The sequence below is a fragment of the Solea senegalensis genome, linkage group LG2 (genome assembly GCF_019176455.1).
Source record: "Solea senegalensis isolate Sse05_10M linkage group LG2, IFAPA_SoseM_1, whole genome shotgun sequence".
Lineage (NCBI taxonomy): Eukaryota > Metazoa > Chordata > Actinopteri > Pleuronectiformes > Soleidae > Solea > Solea senegalensis.
Genome location: NC_058022.1, coordinates 12687467 through 12707698, shown reverse-complemented (window position 1 = coordinate 12707698; position 20232 = coordinate 12687467). Strand labels below are relative to the sequence as shown.

General features: G+C 40.6%; 2 protein-coding genes across 6 annotated transcripts in view; one reads left to right on the top strand and one right to left on the bottom strand.

Annotated features, from left to right (window-relative positions):
• The first annotated feature begins 875 nt into the window (after positions 1-875).
• Positions 876-4743, top strand: upp2 (uridine phosphorylase 2). 2 transcript variants are annotated; one of them, XM_044019839.1, is made up of 8 exons: positions 876-962; positions 1430-1467; positions 2557-2671; positions 2776-2934; positions 3049-3163; positions 3261-3470; positions 3556-3702; positions 3830-4743. In XM_044019839.1, the coding sequence occupies exons 1-8, from the start codon at positions 909-911 to the stop codon at positions 3970-3972; spliced, it is 981 nt and encodes a 326-aa protein (XP_043875774.1). In that variant the 5' UTR covers positions 876-908; the 3' UTR covers positions 3973-4743. The 2 variants fall into 2 exon arrangements, with proteins under 2 accessions (XP_043875774.1, XP_043875775.1); XM_044019840.1 differs by lacking the exons at positions 876-962; positions 1430-1467 and adding an exon at positions 1745-2435.
• LOC122765515 (coiled-coil domain-containing protein 148-like) overlaps positions 4716-20232 on the bottom strand; it is a 29766-nt gene continuing 14249 nt past the window's right edge. For all 4 annotated transcript variants that reach the window (XM_044019810.1, XM_044019809.1, XM_044019808.1 and 1 more), the window contains 6 exons: positions 17896-18102; positions 7650-7790; positions 6572-6690; positions 5905-6022; positions 5598-5732; positions 4716-5034 (listed from right to left, as the gene is read on the bottom strand). In XM_044019810.1, coding sequence (XP_043875745.1) covers positions 4918-5034; positions 5598-5732; positions 5905-6022; positions 6572-6690; positions 7650-7790; positions 17896-18102 — 837 coding nt within the window. In that variant the 3' untranslated portion in view covers positions 4716-4917. The remainder of the gene's footprint in view (positions 5035-5597; positions 5733-5904; positions 6023-6571; positions 6691-7649; positions 7791-17895; positions 18103-20232) is intronic.

Sequence of the window (20232 nt, the reverse complement as noted above, 5' to 3'; positions counted from 1 at the left end):
GGACCGCACACGGGTCGAACTGAGCAGTCCACAGAGCAGTTGCTTTCTGACAAACCTGGATATTCACCTCTGTGTTTGTTTTGGCTCTGCAGTGCTGCTGTGTCCCCTCGCCTTTGAGAAAATGTCATTGACTCATTAAAAACAGACAACACAGTAAACACTCCAGTCTGAGACGGTGATATTTTACTTCAATACGCTCATAAGAGACTGACAAACAAATATTACCTACGTCCATCATTTTCGGGCTTAACAAGTAAATATAGCATGCGTTGTTTTGAGTGGTGCAGTGTGGCAAAGAGAGGGAGTTTGAATGACTGAGTGAAAATTATGAACAGGCAGCATTTTTTGTTCATTATTGGACAAAACAAAAATGGCTGAATCTAAAATGAAATGACACTGGATGGATGGTTTTTGCTGAGTTGGTGGAATGGTATAAGAACGGTGTAAGACGAAGAGAAATCTGGAATAACAGTGATTGACTGGAGTTGTAATAAGTTACCAGACTTTGTTTTTATATAGTTGAAAGGATAGAGTTCACATTTAAACCGCGTCGGTTAATGAAAAAAAGTTGTCTTGCATATAAAAAGACTGCCCCACATGCTCGCTTCACACTGTTTATGTTTGCTTGTTTCTCACGTGTCCCACCTTCTCAAAACAGGTCCGAACAAGGAAAACAAGAAGGTCCCGTATGGTCTATAGATCAAGCTAACATCTCGCCTATAAAGTTTTACCCTCTGGTCCTGACATCTAGCCTAAAGTAAAACACCCTCGTAAACAAACAGCAACCCACAAGGTAGATCAACACACCAGACACTTATGTGTTATGAATTTACTCCGTTTTCTACCAATCAGTCACTTCTTAATGTTGAGGAGAGAGCAATGGAGCATTGCACTTTGAGACTGACAACATGTCAACCATGGAGAAGCATGGAAGCAGCAGCAGCAGCAACTGCACAGAGACGGTAAACAAACACACCAAAATGATTTAGAAAATACTTTTTTAGGAAAACTCAGCACACAAACTGTTTACTCTGTGTCTTGTGTTGTGTTCTTACTTTATTTCTTGACCAGGTTATAGGACCGTGAGTGATGCCGACGCTCTTAAACACTTGGTTTTATTAGTCCACGATTATGCAGAGAGAGAACAGCTCATGTGTGAAGTATTTAAATATGAAAAACATTGACCCCCCTCCCCAGTTTAATAAAACAAAATTAAGATAAGATGTGAATCATCGTAATAATGGACGTGGTACTGCATGACTCACACGCTGTGGATATAGTCCGTGGTGAAATGCTTACAAAAATGTGACAGTTTCAGGTTTCTGCAATTATCATTTTATGATGCACGACGGCCGTATAATGTAGAGGTTATGAGTGTGACAGGGATCAAATGAATTACTCACATGTTTGTATATTTCCAAATGAACAGATTAGAGGACTGCCTGAGCATGGAAAGTCTGATCTGAAGTAAGAAAACCACCACACACTCAAATGTCTCCTGTGTTCACTTCTTAAAATGAGTTTATAATCTTAACAAATTAAAATGCTTCCCAGTCTTAGTCTCTTGAGCACACAGTCTCTAACATTATTGCAAATAACGGCACATTTACCTGCACTGTAAATAAATATCAAACTGTATATATTCTGGTAACTGTGTATAATGTACATTCTATTTAAACGTTTTATATCTTTCTATATTGTACTTTCACATATGTGGAAATGCATGTTTATTATTTATTATCTTTACTGTCTTTGCTGCTTTGATGATGTAAATTCCCCCCACTGCGGGACTAATGAAGGATTGTCTTATCTTATTTTTTGCTTTTCAAGCAACGAATACCACATATAAATTGATTGAGCTGATTTTGTTGGGGGGAAAATGTAGACAACTGTGTTACCTGTCGTTGTTTTGAAATGCTCAAGTATTGCCTGGCGTTGTCAGAGGTTAACGTGGAGGTTATCGGGCTTCGGTATGCATGTTGTATGCATCAGTTATTCATTAGCCTCCGACAGGTTGTTAGGACATTACGACACTCGTGTTATTGTGAGGCTCCGCTATTAGACTAGTTTACATCACATCTGGGTTTTGTTTCCGTCGCCGTGTATGATGCGCTTGTTTCTCTGCATGGCACACTGACCACTTTGAAGTGGACCAATCGTCTTTCACCTGATTGGTCCGCTTTGTTTGCTCGCGACTTGTGGATGTTTTACTGAGCCTGAGGACAGGTGCTACTCCTCTCACTGGAACCAATCACAGGCAGGGTCAGAGGTCAACACTATATCAGCCGCGCAGCCAGACAAACTCTCAGATATCAAACAGGAGCGGTGAGCGGACAAGAGGTTTTATCAGAGAGCAAATTTGAAGACTTTTTTCCTTTAGTCATGGCACCAATTTTACTTAACTGTATGGGGAATGACCACAATGAGTATATTAAGTAAGTATTTTAGATCTTCAACAAAGCTTTTATTGGACTCGTGTTAAATGGTCCATTAAAAGCATGTCTTCTTGGGTCTTCTTTCAATGTAATAACATATACAACTTAATTATTTTCTCAGACAACATGTCCAAGTGAAAAATCCCTACTTGCAAACCATGGAAGAGGACATTCTCTACCACTTCAGCTTGAGCACCAAGACTCACAACCTTCCAGAAATGTTTGGAGACATTAAGGTTTGTGAAATACGGACGGGTTACAGAAAACAATTCGGAGTGCACACAACTCCAAAAGCCGGAAGACTAAATTCAGAAGTCCTCTGTCTTTCGGTTTCCCACAGTTTGTGTGTGTTGGTGGCAGTGCGAACCGCATGAAGGCTTTCGCCCAGTTCATCCACCAGGAGCTGCAGCTCCCTGGAAACCCGGAGGAAGTCAAAGACATCTGTGAAGGAACGGATCGCTACTGCATGTACAAAGTGGGACCCGTGCTGTCTATAAGTGTGAGTATTTCATTTTCTAGTTTTCCACAATGGACGGCAAATATCACTGTTTACTTTGCCTTCTGTTAGCGTTGTGTGATATTTACCCTCCCATGTATTTTTTGCATTATATAGCACGGCATGGGTGTCCCATCTATCTCCATTATGCTGCATGAGCTCATCAAACTGCTGCACCATGCCCACTGCCACGATGTGGTCCTCTTTCGCCTTGGAACATCCGGTGGAGTCGGTGAGTTCTCGGGGTTTTGCGATAACATTATCTTCACCCTTCAGAGTGAGTGACAGAGGGACAGAACTTTAATCTACTCCCCCTGTTGCCACTACAGGTCTGCCTCCAGGGACAGTGGTGATCACAGATAAAGCAGTGGATTATTCCTTCCGCCCCCAGTTTGAGCAGGTGGTTCTGGGTAAGGTGATCACCAGGAGTACCGAGTTGGATGAGGGAGTGGCCAGCGAGCTTCTGCAGTGCTCCTTGGAGCTCCAAAACGTCCCATCGGTGATCGGAAACACCATGTGCACCCATGACTTCTACGAAGGTAAATGAACAGTGTGTTCTGCACAGGTTATCTGTGGTCCTACACGTACATTGTTAATGACAAATCATGTGCTGTGTCTCTCTAGGTCAAGGCAGACTGGACGGGGCGCTCTGCTCCTTCTCTCATGAAGAGAAACTGGAATATCTGAGGAAAGCGTACGAGGCCGGAGTGAGGAATATCGAAATGGAGTCCACCGTATTTGCCGCCATGTGCCGCGTCTGTGGCCTCAAGGGTATGTGTTTTTGTGATAACATTTGAATTTAATGTGAAAATAATAGTTTTCTGATATAACCTACTTATTATATTGATATATAGGTCAATAATGGCTGTGCATTTCTTTTTTTACTTTATTTCTGCAGCGGCCGTCATCTGTGTCACACTACTGAACCGCTTTGAGGGAGACCAGATCACTTCCTCCCATGACGTGCTGGTGGATTACCAGCAGAGGCCTCAAGTCTTAGTGTCACACTTTATCAAGAAACGCCTGGGACATATTGTCTAAGGCAAATGTATCTCCCATCCCAGAAAAGATGTATATACTGTAGCTTTGACTCACATGTGGATATGTGTGTATAAATACTGTACTTTACCTGTTAATATGTGTATTGGACACCTATTTAATAAGTTGTTACAATTTCCATGATTTCTTCCATGAGCTAAAATAAGTTAATATTTAAAATAAAAAAAACATATATATGAATGTTGCTGTTATATATGTATATTTGTTGGATGTTTTAATATGTACTAAATATATACTCTGGTGCTAATGTATAGTGATTTTTAAAAATAATGTGTCGTGTATGTTGATTTGAACTTCTGTTTTTAACTAGGGAAAAGAAAATGAAAAAGTCTTTCCGTCAGCACGTCTTTATATAAATGTTCACTTTGTTAGCGACAGCCACAAATCTCACACACAGAATTAAAATCAACTCATCGAGAATAGTAACGTAGGCTGCTGTATTCCCATCATAAAGGTTAGTTAAAGTTTGTATGCTTATTGGACGGGACGCAAGACGGTAAAAGACAGTCATCGAGACGTGAGTGTGTCAGTAAATGCTCACCACAGTCAAGTGTCTTCTGTACAAGTTTGTCTATGCAAATATGAACTTTCTGAACATTATATCAAGAGAAAAAATGTGCTGGTGATAAATGTGCAGAAAAGTCATTTTCTCCGTTAAATGTACATGTTTGTTATATGTGAAAGCAAATGTATGATACTGTATTTCTAATATGTATATAACCTTCAATAAAAGTAAAAAAAAAAAAAAGGTAACTGAACTGCGTCATGTTTTGGTCAATATTGTCTTTGACTTTGTACGGCTGTGCAAATGTGGATCCACTGACACATTATTAAGTCATGGAATGATAAATATACAGGGAACAAAAAGTTCTACTTTTTTTGACCCCAACAAGACCCCGGTCAGACGTTGAATGTGGATCCTGCGCTTCATCGAGGTGGTTTGGGTGGATTTAAAGCAGCCACAACCGCTTTGGTATACAGGCTGTTTTGCAGACCAGCCTCCCGCAGCGCCCGATCAAGCCGCACTCTGAGATCAGATTCAATCTGGAATTCAAAACAAAACAGTTAATAATGACATTTCCAGTAATTTCCTGTTCGATGTTACATACCCTCCACTCGGCTAGACAGCTTTGTTTTTATAGTTTACACATTAATCATACACATACACATTAATCACTAACCCTTCATATTTTTGGCCTTGAAGGAAGATTATCTCAGATTGACATTCATTACCGGTGTTACACAATGATGGCGGTCCAACCTGCTCTCCGCGGCGATGACAAAACAACACACAGGCTATACGGCACACTTATTGACTTAGTGCTCTTCAGATCAAGGCTGTGCTTACAGGTCGGGAAACTGAGGACAAACACTGTTTGACCAGTTTGCATAATCTCCTCCACTGCAAAGGGGTCATTGCTTGCTTTCGTCCACTGAGAAACGAAACATAAACGGGCTGAATATAAGCAACTGGGGGAAAGAGCAATTGCAGGCTCATGCCTTTGAGGACAAATATAAGGAGTTTGGGCCAAAACAAATGTGAAGCTGCTGAGCCTTTGAAATTACACAAGTGGGAGCCAAAGGCCAAACTGGGGTAGACGATTCACCTGTGTGTTTGTAAATGTGTTAATGCTGTAGAGAGGTCTCTGGAGCACAAACTCCTTTTCATTCAGCCGTCGACTCTTCCATGCCTCTGTATCTGCCGTCAGCCTCTCTGGGTCTGCCTCTGCCACCACCACAACCTAGGATAAACAGAAGGAAATTAGATTATTTAACAGACAATTGTTCACCACAAGGGGGCAGTGATGCCTTTTCTCAGACACGGAAGCCTCTTCCCCCCCCCTCCCTAGGGTCATATCCACTGACAGTGCAAATCTGGGTGGTTGAAAGGGTTTAGAGCCGGTAATGATGCACCTGGTTTCTGAGAGCTTCCAGACGCTTCTGTTTCTCTTCCTCTTCCCTTTGACGCTCGAGCTCCCGTGCTTCTCGCTCCTCCTTGCGCAGTTGCAACATGTCCGCCCGAAACTGCACCCTAGAGGGAGTAAGAAAGTTGTGGACATCAGACTAACGGCTCCTCTCTCCCTCTGTGATTGCCACAAACCACATTAGCAATTGTTCCCTGACACAGCATGGCTCCCAGCTGTGGAAGGTTTTATGGAGAGTGCAGAGTGCCGCTCATCTGCTCTTATCGCCCTTTTTTAAGCCTCCCATGATTCTTCATTCTCATTCCTGTCCCAGTCCTGTCCTCACAGCCAAAACACTATACACTATATATGGTGTAAATGCTACTCTCTGTCAGTGTGTCTGCTCGGAAAATACTGAGCAAATCACCCCAAAGTCAAGTTGTTTTAAGGATAACTTAACATCAGGCTTGAATAGTGATGTTTCTGGTTGAAAGTTTCAAGTGTGCTGCATTCGAAAAGTAGACGGTGCAGGACTGAGCAAAGACAGCAGACGGGGACATTGTTTTTCAGGGGGTTAAAAGTAAACTTCACAACCATTTTTGTCTGATTTACTTAATCTGTGATTTCTGAAATGCATTACCACTTAAGAACTCAAAGTCCCAGGGTGCAAGACTCACCTCTCTTTATCTTTCCTTTCCTGCTCCTCCATGATGCTCCTCAGATAAGCAAGTCTGTCTTGGTCTCTCTGCTCCAGCTCCTCTCTCCTCTTCTCCTGCTTAAAATGAAACCGCCTGACCTGTGTGGGGGGGGGAGGGAAACAACAACTTCCAAAAACAACTCCCACAGAACTCTTAGGATCGTCATGTCCTATCGATTGTGACAGAGCAGGAATCAGATAGGTTGTAAACAGAGAAATGTGATGATTTTTCAATGTCTGGCAGACTCCGCTGCGAAATTATAAGCAACGTGTTGCAGCCTAAATGCTCTCATTAATCAGTGTCTCGGGTTGTCCATGAACGCCGAGCAGACCCCTGAGGGCAGAGTTAATTAAACACACACACACACAAACACTCTGAGGACAATAACTACTAATAATCAGAATATCCAGCGACAAACTCATAATGTGCCACCAATGAAATACTTCAAAAATTGGTTTTATTTAAGACAGAGCCCTCAGGGTAAACAAAGGATATTCTTTTTCATCCATATAATGTATGCCAGTTATTTAATTATTAATTATTCAATTACAGTAGTAACTTTTCCGATAATTCTACAATGCTCTCTTCATTTAGACATTCAATGAGTAGTCGCTTAAGGTTAAAAAGGTTATTATTATTATTATTACACGTCATTTAGCAGACGCTTTTATCCAAAGCGACTTACAAAAGTGCATTTAAACATTTGGGTACAAATGAGGATCAAACTATGAAGTGCTAGTCATAAGTGTGATGTACAAGTTTTTTTTTTGTCGTCTTAGTCGAGGTAGAGTCGGAAGAAATGTGTTATTGCTTGAATATGTATATACAGTAAATATGGCAACCAAAACAGTGATTTTTTTATAGAAAAAAATTAAGTAAATTATTTCCTACTCCTACTATGGAACAATGTCGATTTTAATAATTTCTTTTGTTTTTAGTCTTGTTTACTTCTCTGTGACTTGCTCGAGATAGATAGATAGATAGATAGATAGTTAGATAGATAGATAGATAGATAGATAGATAGATAATTTTTGCCTTTTTCTGTTGCTTTAATTACCTTTTCCTTTTGCTGTGACCTGACGGCAGCCTCCTTCTCCCGCTCCCTTTTTAACCTTGCCTTTTCCTCAGCTTGTTGTCTCGCAGTTATAGCTGCCTCCAGTGTCGCCACCTCCTCCTGCTGGGTCCGCCATCGCTGCAGCTACAAATACACATCCGCGAGAAAACACAGGAGGGGAGAAAAAAAAAAGCAGGTTATTATCTATCAACAGCTGTCTTGAAAGAATTGCTGACAGGCAGACAAGCAGCTGAGCCCCAGCGCCATGATGCCAAAGTGTGGCATGAACTTTTACAGACGTGTCTCAGCCACCTTTCACACTTCACATTAAATCACCTCAGGATCCGTTAAAACAATGAATGATAATGAAAGTCTACAACAAACACTGCTTATTCTGGTGAGACGAGAGGTGTCCATATTCAACAGCACATTGTTATCACCTCGAGGGCCACCCAGCATTTAAACTCTGACGATTCCATGCGTTAGGGCTGTTTGATTAAACAGTGCGTTGTTACTTTCATAAAATACTGGAAATGGTGTAAAATGTCGGTGTTTCCACAAAACCTAAAACTATTTTGGGTTGTTTTTTTTGATATTCAAAGATATTCAATTAACATATAGAAGAGTAAAGAAATCACAACATATCATCATGGAAAAAATGTGTCCCTAGAAGTACCACGAGACCATGTTAAGTATTTTAGCACATGCATATATGGACAAATGTTGCTTGCCTGATAGCAACTAGATTCAGCGTAATCATCATCATGCAACAGAAGACAAATGGTAGTCCCTTTCGTCTAATCACAAAGGACAAAGTTGTCATAAAAATGAGTCACAAAAAAGCTGTTTTAATTGTGGAATGTGGGTTAAATTGTGAACATAGTCAACCTGCAGAGAACAATATATTGATAACCACTAGGGGGTCAAAATTGTTTGTGAAGACTATGGGGAAATGACTTCTCTCTTGATTCACACTGTCTGTCAACATATTCCTGAGGAGTTAATGGTGTCAAATGTTAGTTTTAGGTCTTCTTCAATAGAACATGATGCCAATTTTGTAAGTTATTTTCCCATTTAGAGGAAAACAGACGATTGAGCACGGCACATATGAGGACACCAGTGTGATTGACAGCTGGCTGCCTGGTTGCAGGTGACGTCTGTGAACTTCCAGTTGAAAAACCTCAAGCTCAACACAAGCAGTTGACACTTGATTCACAGCCCGAGTATCGGAATACAGGTGTGTAGTAACCATCAAAATAAAGGCAGAGAACAAGAATTCATCCAAGAGAACTAGGCAATGACTAACTCTATACTCATGGGTCTCTTGGTCTGTTCCAAAATAATGTTCAATTCTTTGCAGCCCCTCACCCTCCCAGCCAAACACGCATGCATGCAGAGAGTGAGTGAGTGACAGGTTCGTTATGCAGCAGCCTTGTGGCAAGCCGGGTATTAAAGCATTTCTGGCTGGGCGGAGACTCACAGATCTATATCAAAGCCGAGCTTAAGAATCCCCGAAGGACTGAACTGAAATGATCACTGCCTCACACACATCAGCACCAGTGGCATCATCGAGTCATTCTCACTTAATGTCTGCCTGTGAAAAAAAGCTGCAGGTGCGTCGTGTTTGATGGAGGATTTTAAACAAGCCGGCCTCTAATCACGTTTGACACCGCTGAGGCCGAAGATACAAGATGCTCCTCCTCAAAAGGACAATTAAAAATGTCCTCTAATGCAGAACATTCATTTAATGGCTCTATTTATCTCTAAGTCGATTCGATGTGATATTTATGTGGGATTTTCACTTGGTTTGTACTCCAGCTAATCCGTTGTCTTTTATGATACAGTGGACACAACCAGTCCGCTTTCATGTTGCTATTGATTCTCATACAAAAATGAAATATCCATCGCAATAAATGGTCACTCATGGGATTGGAAAAGGTCACGATTTGAGCAAAACATCACAAACCTCATTAACACTAAAAAAGAAAAAGAAAAGTCTACTGAAATGGTTTAGTGAGCTTCTTTTCATGTATGGACAAGATAATCCATTTTGAGACATGAGCAATGCTAATGTTGCAGTTCGTGTGTAGACTTTCATTTCCGTGTTCAGTACTTGCTACTTCATTCTGAAGAAAGACATTCAAAACAGTGCATAAAATCGACATAATTACAGGCAGTAAATAGGGTTTTAATGCACTTAATCATCCATGTGTGGGGCCTTCTGATGGGGAAGGGGTCTACAACACTTGCTATGCATTAGTAATGTCAGTGGTTTGAGATGTTTTCTTCTTTTTAGTCTTTTTTACCTTTCTTCTTTAAGTTATATAATCTTTGATATCATACTTGAGGACTCTTGCCTTTGCAGCAAGAAGACCTGGGGTCGCGACCCGGTCAGAACAAGGCTTATGTTGAGTCTTCATCGTGTCTCTTTGGGGTTGTTGTCTTCCCGTAACGTGAAATATACCCACTGCATTTAAAGAAGCATCCTTCAACCCCGTGTCTCTATTTATAACCGTGTGACTTATTGAGTCAGGATGCGGCTTTACAAGTGTGATAAGCATAAACATTTCAAAAACAACTGTCCATATAAATGACTCACTGGGTTTTCTAACAAGCCAGTCGACACGTCAAATTCCGTGTCACCAACACATCTAAATAGAGACACTTTATATTTTCCATTTTCTTTAGGAATAAAGAAAAACAAGCGCTCACAATTAAGCCATCCATCACGTTCATGTCTGCTCCAGATAAGATAAGACACCTGCATGTTGGATTTTTAGTGAGCCACGAGTGTGTAAGCGACCTAATGGGAGGGTTTTTTTACCAACATGAAAATATGTGACAGATAACATCTTCACATTCTACCACAGTCTAATGAAGCCACAAGGGCTCAGCTGCAGCACAAGGTCACTTAAAGCCACACAAGGTGACGGAATAATCGGAGATCGGGTATAAAAAAAACAATGGCTTCATGCATTTTGTGTCTTTCCTGTTTAGGCAGAGATGAAAAGGCATTACAGGGAGCACAAAGGGAATAAAATGATCATTATGTACAGTCTACAGTCATTTGTCACGAGAACCTCATTTTGTGTGAATTCACTGAGAAATGGGATATCGCGCCTTTTCACAGTGGCGGAGAAAAGACTGCAGAGATGTCAGAGGGGGAGAAAAAAAACAACAAAAAAAAGAATAATAGCCTTTTTATCTGCACACTGCAGCCTCCTCAAATCCTTTGTCAATACAACTTTACAGTTAATGTCTTCAGTTGGGGGCGTTGCGGCAGCCAATTTAGTGACGAGCTTTAGATACTGTAACATAACAGATGAGCGAAAGTCGTGAAGCCGTGCAAAAAAAACGACACGTCTCACACCGGAGTCACTGAGGGGAAAGAGTGGTGCGTTAAATAAGGACAGTACCTCTCCTCCATTGAGTGGCATTAATGACACACAAGCTCTAATGATGCTTTAAATGGACATGAACCACTGTTGGTTAATAGAGATGAGAGAAAGGGAAACTGTGCAATTATCTGTGTATTTTCCACAGCACTGTGAGAATTTCCCCTCAGGGTCACAACGGGGACATCACTTTGTAAAGGGGAAATTATATATTTGTTGTACACACTGTATGAGCTATTAACTCTGCCGGGAAAAAAAAAAGAAGGTGTGTTGCCTTGACTTAACTCATGTCAGCTGTGTGCTTTTGTCCACCAGAGGGATGAACAGCCGCACTTGTTAGCCACTAACACTCAGTGACAGGCTATGTGCAAACACAAGTGTCTGGAGAGAGGATACTGCAGGAAGTGTTATGCACAGATATCAACTCAGCACAAGTTCGTCTGTAACAGCTCTTTTTATACAGCGGCGCAGCAGAGGAAATGAAAAATGAACCCTTGCAATAAAAGAAAACCTCCCATCTTATGAACACCTTTCTCCTTTCATTGGGTATGACATTCTCCTATTGGGCTGCACGTCTCTTTCCCACCTGAGCATTTCTTTTTTGCAACAATATGCCATCCAGCCCCCCCACTCCACCCACTCCCCCACTCCCCCAGGCTTTATTTACTCACACAAGCACAATCTCTCATCAAAGATGCCCTGGAGTGAGATACAAGTGAAAGCGAGGACAGAATGAACAAACGGCAAGAATGAACAGAAATGCCGGCGAACAAAGCCAACTAATTACAGCGAGCGGGAAAAACTGTAGAACAAACAGCTGATGATTTGAAAAGGAACGCCTGTCGTTCAGTGATAAATTGGAATTAAACAAGCACAATCTCGTGCGCGAAATGTTAACCATTTATATTAGCCATCCATTTCAATTTGCTTTTGACAGTAAACACTCACTGAATTCCCCGCACATCTGGAGTCATGTGAAACTAAACAACTACGATATAATCAGCACTTCCATTGAGGACTGTGTATTAAAATTTGGTACATGTCCAGAGACATGAATCCAGCCCTTCATCTTTGCATGGCCAACCTGTGGTGCTCTAAAGGAAAAGCTGTAAACTGTGTAACAGTCTTACCTTTTTCCCAACAGAGAGGCACAAAACCACTCTGAAATCAATTACACTGGCTTTCATTCCACTACACATCCCTCAGAAGCAAAGTGAGCGGACTTGCTGCACACAGCTTTGCTCCCTAATGAGGCCAAAACCAGACCAGCACTGACCAAAAATCATCAACTATGTGCTGATCTGACCTCATCTGTGAAGGTGCAGCAGCACTGAGGTGAGGAGAGGAGAGTGGCTATTTGAAAATGTATAAGTACAAAACACAGCCTGGTCTCCCAGAATAATTGCTACATTTCTACTTCTTCTTTTTTTTTTGCAAAACACTAGAAATGTAACAATTGTACTAAGGATGAGTCAATATGATGCTCAGTTGTGTAGTCAAAATCACCAGAGCAGACATCAAAAAAAGGAAAAACACAAAATCTGATATGATCCCAAAACCCCTGAATTTTGTAAGCAATGCTTCAGCAAACATTGACTCTAGAAATAAGGTCTGTTTATTTCTGCTTTATAGGAACTGAATGTTTTCAGGCTATCCCTAACTTGTTTCATACAGCAGTTAATATAGTTCAGAATACAAAGTTGAAATAGTATAAAGGTATAGTTGGATTTACTTTTCTCGTTAAATGACTCATTAAATGATTTGATTTCTCAGCATTGACTGGTGTCTATTGGAAATGTTCCACTTTACAGTTCCAGCACGACTGGGCACGGCACGGCACGGCACGGCTCAACTCTACTCGGTTTGGTATCATTTTCCATTACTGTTGTACCTCGTTAATTTCGGCAGACTCGTCATAGCACGGCTGCATTAACTGCCATGGCGTTATTGAATAAGCGACTCACACAAAATTGTGACTAATAAAGCAGTTCTTTTCAGTGGACTGAATCATTAGAATCAGTTCATTAAACAGATTTGTTCAGTGCTCCCTGCACAGACCCCATCTGACACAGTCACTAAACTGAATCACAACGGAAGGGGTTGTGATTTAGCACACGATCGCCGGCTTTTTACACCAGACACCAGATTGTTCGGTTTGATTCTTGCGTCGGACGTCGCGCTCACGACTCTTCCCGTGACGACAGGACAGCAGGCTAACGACGTCACGTTTTAGTATCGGCTCAGCTTGCTTGGAACCTCCCCAGAACAGGTACTAAAAAAATACCAGGTACCTTGTACTACCCCTAATGGAAAAAAAACTTAAAGTCCAAAAATTCCAACTATCCCTTTCAGGCAAGTTTAAGGTAAATATTTAAGGTACATTTCTCATGTCCAAACATCAGAAGATTTGTTGCCGATGGTTGCGGTGTTTTGGGGCGACAACACAATGAGAAAAAATCCATCATCTTTCCTTTGCCCTAAGCTGCTGCTTTTTGTGCATAAACCTAACTACAGGTTACTCAGTCTCAAACTAAAGTTGTGCATGACGTCCACTGCTCTACAGAAAACTTTAACGAAGAGTAAAATGCATAGAAGAAATGCTTGGGTCATAGAGAGAGCAGTTACACAAAAAACAAAGCTTTAAAAAAGCAAATGCAACAGGAGGAAAAGCCCTGCTGAGAAAAAACCTGGATATATAAATTTAGAAGTCCTTAGAACAAAAATGAACCGCTGTGCTATCAAAAACACACGTCCATTACTTTAGAAAACCTGAGATTTACATCACGTTGCAGTCTTTTCACTTGTAACCATAGACGCACCATTCGTCACAAGTGAATGTGAAGTAATCACTGCCCTTGAATTTGCTTCTTCATTTACATCAGCGTTAAATGACAACGCACGCAAGAAGATAAAGAGAAAAACAGTTGTTAATTGCACCATAAAGTAAGAAAAGTCCCATCCAGCATGATGAATGCTCACTGGGATAAAACATTTAATTATAGCTAATTATGTTAATCATAAATAACACAATAATGTTGTCCTGTTGACTCAAAATCTCAGGTCATTGGCCAAGATGTTCTTTCCCAGGGAGACTGCTTACAAAAGAAATAATAGCATTCAACGTTTCTTTGTTCAGTAATAATTTTAACGATATTGTTTTCAAAATTGAGCAAAGTGCTTCTTCTCTTCTCTTCTCTCCTCTTCCCTTCTCTTTACTCTCTGAGTGTTTTACAGAGCAATTCCACGAGAGCCCGCACTCCATAAATATTGCACCTTTCAGGCATTCTTATAAAAAATAATCAGTTGTCAAGATTATGTTGCAGGCCATTGTTGGTAAGATTATAACACTTTATCTTATGTTTACCTGGAATTGGACAGTTATAGGGAAAGCTTGTGCAATGACACAATTCTGCAGCCTCGTTACCAAATTAGGCCTGAAGGCAGATAGATCAGAGACACCAACTTTCACACAACGCCTGAAGTGGTTTCTATTGCATATGGATTTATAATATCTGTGGCACTATGCAAGCGGTTCAGGGACTGATGTGTTTCCATAATAGAGGAAGAACTTGACATTATTGAATGGAACCCTACAAAAAAGACATTTGTTAGTTCAAAAGGTAGATCTAGGCAAAACATACTTAAAGTGGACTATGAGCAGTTTATTTTAAACATATACACGTACGACTTGTGTCAGTTAAATAAGTAACTATCAATTTGCATCCTAGTATAATCCAAGCAATTCTTAGAGACTGTTGCATGCACATTTTACACACTTTTTATTCTTTGTTTTTGGGCGATTTCGGCCGTGTTCATGCATATATCATGAATTTTGGCATAAATACACTGTGTACAAACAAGTGTTACACTCATATCATTAAGCGCAAAAAATGTGCCATTGAAACCCATTCAAACTGCAATATTTTTTTTTATCTCACTTCCATTAAAGCATAGTACGTGCATTTTATTATAGCTGGGTGTCAATGATGGGCTTCCTCGATTCCTGCCACAGAATTGATCATTTTTACTACTCTCCACCAGATTAGAGCTGTAATCGGGCCTTAAAAGTTAGGCCCGACAAGGCCCGAGCGTGAAAGAATTTGGCCCGAGCCAAACCAGTACATTTTGATTGACAGCTTTTTAAAAGCCCAAACCCGTTTACATAATTCAAATGTGCACACAGCTCTCTTGCCTTTTGTCAAGCTTGCTGAGGAGAGTCCAGAGTGCTGTGCTTCATAGAACACCTTCAGAAAGTGCCTTCTCAGCATCCACTTTCGCATCTTTCTTATGCTAATCAAAATGCATCACCTGACCGCTTATTTACCACGTAAGCCCAAGCCTGGCCTAAGCATGTGTAAAATGATAGAAATTAAGCCCGAACCGGATCCCGTCTGGTTCAGGCAAAGATTTTCAGCTCTACACCAGATGGTGTAATTTTTGCCATATTCGGCATATGTAGGTAAAAACATGGTTTTTCCACTAGATGGCACTGTCACAGTTTTTACTTGGAGTATATTGACAAATCATGACAAAAACCTGGCATCTAAAGGGTTAAAATCTTTAAAAAAAAGTACTAGAATTTGATATCAATAATTAGGTCAAATGTAGGTGAAAAAAAAATCTGTTTTTTTGTGAGGTCTTCGTATGAGTGTGAGTATTTGACAGGGCACAAAAAATAATAATGCAAAAAGAAAATCACTGTTGCTGCCAATGATTGACATATCCCACGATGTAATAATTCAAAACAAAATTCATATCATATCATGACAAAAACCTGGCATTTAAGAGTTAAAATCTTTAAAAATGAACAAGTATTTCATATCAATAATGAGTCAGATGTAGGTGGGAAAAAATCAGCATTTTTTTATATATATAGCTTGCTTTTAAAAAGCACATTTTCTGTGTGTGCACGCTCAGTGGTATGAGTGTGATTAATAGACCTGGCCCTGAGGGTTAGTTAAAACATTAACGTTACCATTTGATGCACTGTATCCGATTATAGCTTAGAGCTAATTGGCATTTCCAGTCCATTCCAGGTCAGAAAAACACAAAGATAGCACATGCTGCAACAAATACAAATAATATATAGTACAGAGCAGATAAAGCACATCACAGTTATAAAAAAAAAAATTTAATGAAATCATTGTGACCTCCAAGTGTCAGAATCAATGAGTGCAGGGATACACGAAGACTTTTTAAGTTGCGAAGTGTGTCAGGCAGAGTGTTACACTTATTAGCAGCAGCTACAGAAAACGGCTGACAAGCACAGTTTAGAATAGCAGATATACTAGTTTGTGGAGGAGTGCAAGGATCTATTGTCCAGAAGTCAAGGACAAGAGACTAAACCTGGGGAAAAAAAATTCAATAAAAACAAGTAATAAATGCAAATAAAGCGAAACTCTACAGGAGCAGAAGCAAACACTAAGAAAACTATACCAGGGAAGTGGATCGGTGATATATCCTCAGTGATGGCCCACACTGATCCTATACATCAGGCTGTTTTGTTATCTGACTGCCCACACCAAACTGACAGGCAAGGCAATTTGCACAGCAGAGCATCAGAGGCGCATGGACTTGCTCACATGAGTAACTTGTTTGTTGTGCACGAACGTGATCTAGTGCCCCCCAGAGACAGCAACATCATGTTTGCGAGATCATACTTATTAGCTTGTTTGCATTCACACGCCATCCCAAGTGGCAGCTAAAGGGAGCGCTGCTGTCAGACAGGCCTGGTGTAATACTGTCAGCAGATATACTGTACAGAAACAGGCAGCCAGACACGGCAGCCTGTCTGGTATCCCACATATCTCTCACAGCAAATATAAGACGTGCACATGTCACTTACAGTATATGTGCCGACAGTAGAGAAGCAGACCTCAGAGAACAGGATACTGGGTCGGCTACAGAACAACACACTCCAGATTGCTCCAGATTGTTAGTGATTAGTTAGACTGCACTAATCTGTAAAGTCGGTCTTCATATCGCAACCTGATAAAGGTCTAGTGTGTAAAATGTAGATGAAATTGTCTTCATTTGGCAGAAATTGAAGAGTAAAGTAATTATACTTCATTTTCTGTAAGTGTACAATCACCTAAGTCCCAAGATTCGCAACCCGGTCAGAACAAGGGCTCCCACAGTCCAAAAACATGCAGATTTGGGAATTAGAAAATTGGACACTCGGCCCTGTGATAGACTGGCAACCTGTCCAGGGTGTGACCCCGTCTTTCTCCCCATGAATGAATGTTCAATCATGTGTTTGTATGGTTTGTTGTTTCTCATTACCCCAAAATGAGTCTTTTTTCTTCCATGTTTTTTTGCCCACAATGGACAGACTAAACATCTTCGATGCTTTTTTGTTGCTAACTGAAGGCTACAGAAGCTTCTCCAACACTCTTGGAAGAGAAGGGTGAGGACAGAGGAGAGGGATATTCAGCTGCAACATGCAACATCACCGACACCTTTAAGTTTCATAGCAGCGTCTTGCACTACTGTGACTCTGGTACTCATGGTATACAACATATCACTGAGAATAAGGACTAAGGGGAAGGCAGTTATGCTGCATTGCGGATACCTAACAAAGAAGATAAGAAGAAGAAGAAGAAGAACATATCTCTGCAAGTAGAAATGCAACATTAGAGATACCAATTGCCGTAGAATGCAGAAGAAGATTTAGACAAAGTTTTACAAACAAAGTATTGAAACCTGCCTTGGCTGCAGTAGGTCCACTTTTCTTTTTGCCATGATCACATGCACCAACACAACAGACCTCCTGTCTTGTGATATTTAAGTTACACAAATGATTCCTAGTGAGATTAAAAATGGGTTTCAGACGTCCCTGAACACCAGACACTGACCTTCTCTCTGAGACGCAAGCATATCTCCTGCTGGCTCTGGCGGTCTCTGTGGTGCTCCAGCTCCTCCTGGTGGGCAAGCCCTGCTTCTTGTAATGTGACCAGGGCGTGGGCTAATAACTCTTCCATGTCCCGTCGCCACTGCTGGGTCACTGCGTTCAGCTGTGACAGGGTGAAGTGGTGCCAGTCCAACGCGCGTTCATGCTCCATCTAGAAGAACATGGACATAAACAGCCACATATACATTATAGAATGCTTTACCTGGTAAAGGACTATGTAAAAATGTATATACAGAGGCTATAAGAATGTGTCTCAGCACAACCGAGGCAATCTGATGAAATTATAATGGGTTGGTTTTTTTTACTTTATAAACAAACCTGAGCACCAATTTTTTAAAATTGGATTGAATTTATTTGATTTAGCGTACTATTACATACACAGAAACAGAGATCAAACCATTTTCAAAGCTTGAAATTGTAAAAACATTATTCTGACACTGCAAAGTTGAAGAAATATACAATAACAGTGAAAAGTAACCATAAAAAAAAAGAAGAACAGACAGAGGGGCAATTTACCAAGGGCACGCCTGCGGCACGGAGCCGCATGAGCACTGAAGGGTGTATTAGAGCAAAAGCTAAAAAAATGATGACGAAGAACAGCATAAAACATGAACGTTGAACTGCTGTAATGTTCGTAGCATTGTGCCAAAGTGATGAAACGCAAACAGAAACCTACAAACACGTTTTGATCCAGCACACTGCAGGACCATAGAGTCTAAAAAGGTCTGTCAGGGAGAGCTCTGCAGGTTTATAAACCTTTTCCCCTAGTGGCTGCGAAATGTCCTGAAGGGAAAACAGCCCTCGCACTTTTTCTGCCCGTGGCTATTCATCACTGTGTCATCACACACTGAGGCTGCATCACTTGGCTGCTTCATCGGAACAGAAGGAACGATATTCGTCGATGGGCTAATAGTGGCTAACTGATGGTGGGAAGGCATTAGGCAGCTGACTGGTTTTATTGAACATGAGTGAGCTGACAGACCTGACAACGGCAGAGATGTGCCAGCGGCAGTCAAGCAAATCCTGTTTATCAATACACACACGTTTGGAAGCAGAGGAAGATCCAGTCTTTGTTCTTCATGCCTTCATTGTGACATTAACCCGTAGTGCTCGTGTGGCACGGATGTGTCCCACAGGTGCACCCATGGTAAATTGCCGTGGGAATAATACACAACTCCTTATATGGACGTCCTGGGGGTGTGTGTTTATAGGTCACATATTCAGGCTTTTTTCTTATGTGTTGTTGAGTCAAAGTTATGATTCATTTTTAGAAGTGATATAAAGTAGCAATAATTGCGCAGAAGTCACAAAATAGACTCCTTTTCTTTTGTTCATAAAAATGAGCCGTGTGAACTTTGAACTGTGACCAAATTTCCAAATTTCACAAATTCAATCCGATTTTTTTAGTACTTTTTGCTCAGGTGTGTTTGTATAGTTGGTGAAAAAGTTAGTTTTTTTCATCAGATTGCTTAGGTTGTGCCTAAAAAAAAAGGATATAAGACACTCTATATTGCACATTCTTATACCCTCTGTATATACTGTATGTTTAAGTGCAGCGGAAATGCGTGTCTTCTAAGGGTTAAATGTGAATAAGCATGTGTGTCCGCATGTCTTCATGTTTGCATTTGAGTGTTTCCCACACAGGGAACAGGACATGCACTCCAGCCACCATACGTATGTGGAAGTATCTACTGCACCATGTCTGCAGTGCACATTTAAAGTGGCACAACACTTTCAGTTCAGCTGCTGCTTCTACATTCCCTCTGCAGAGTGCAGTGTCAATGAAGAGTGAAGTACATCAAAATAAAAAGAGAAGGTAAAAGTGTCTCAGTGGATATTGCCAGAAAATGTAAAAGTTATGATGCCCCCCACTAATGGAATCTTATGAGGGTATTAATATGAAATCTGGCTGGTACTCTATTGCTCTCTTGTTTGCTATTAGAGCACATCAAAGTGCAATTTATAATGGAGAATAAAGTGACCCCTTCACATTAAACTAGATGCAGTAGCACCATCAGACTAACTGAGAAACTGGTTCTACTATGGGTCATCAAAAGTAACACATACACCCTGTCAAACAAACTGCTGCAAGACAGTATCTTATTATTCTTATATATCTTATTTTATATATATATATATACATACATATATATATATATATACATATATATACATATATACATATATATATATATATATATATATATATATATATATATATATTTAATAAGATATATAGAGACAAACAACTATTTACTCTCACATTCACACCTACAGTCAA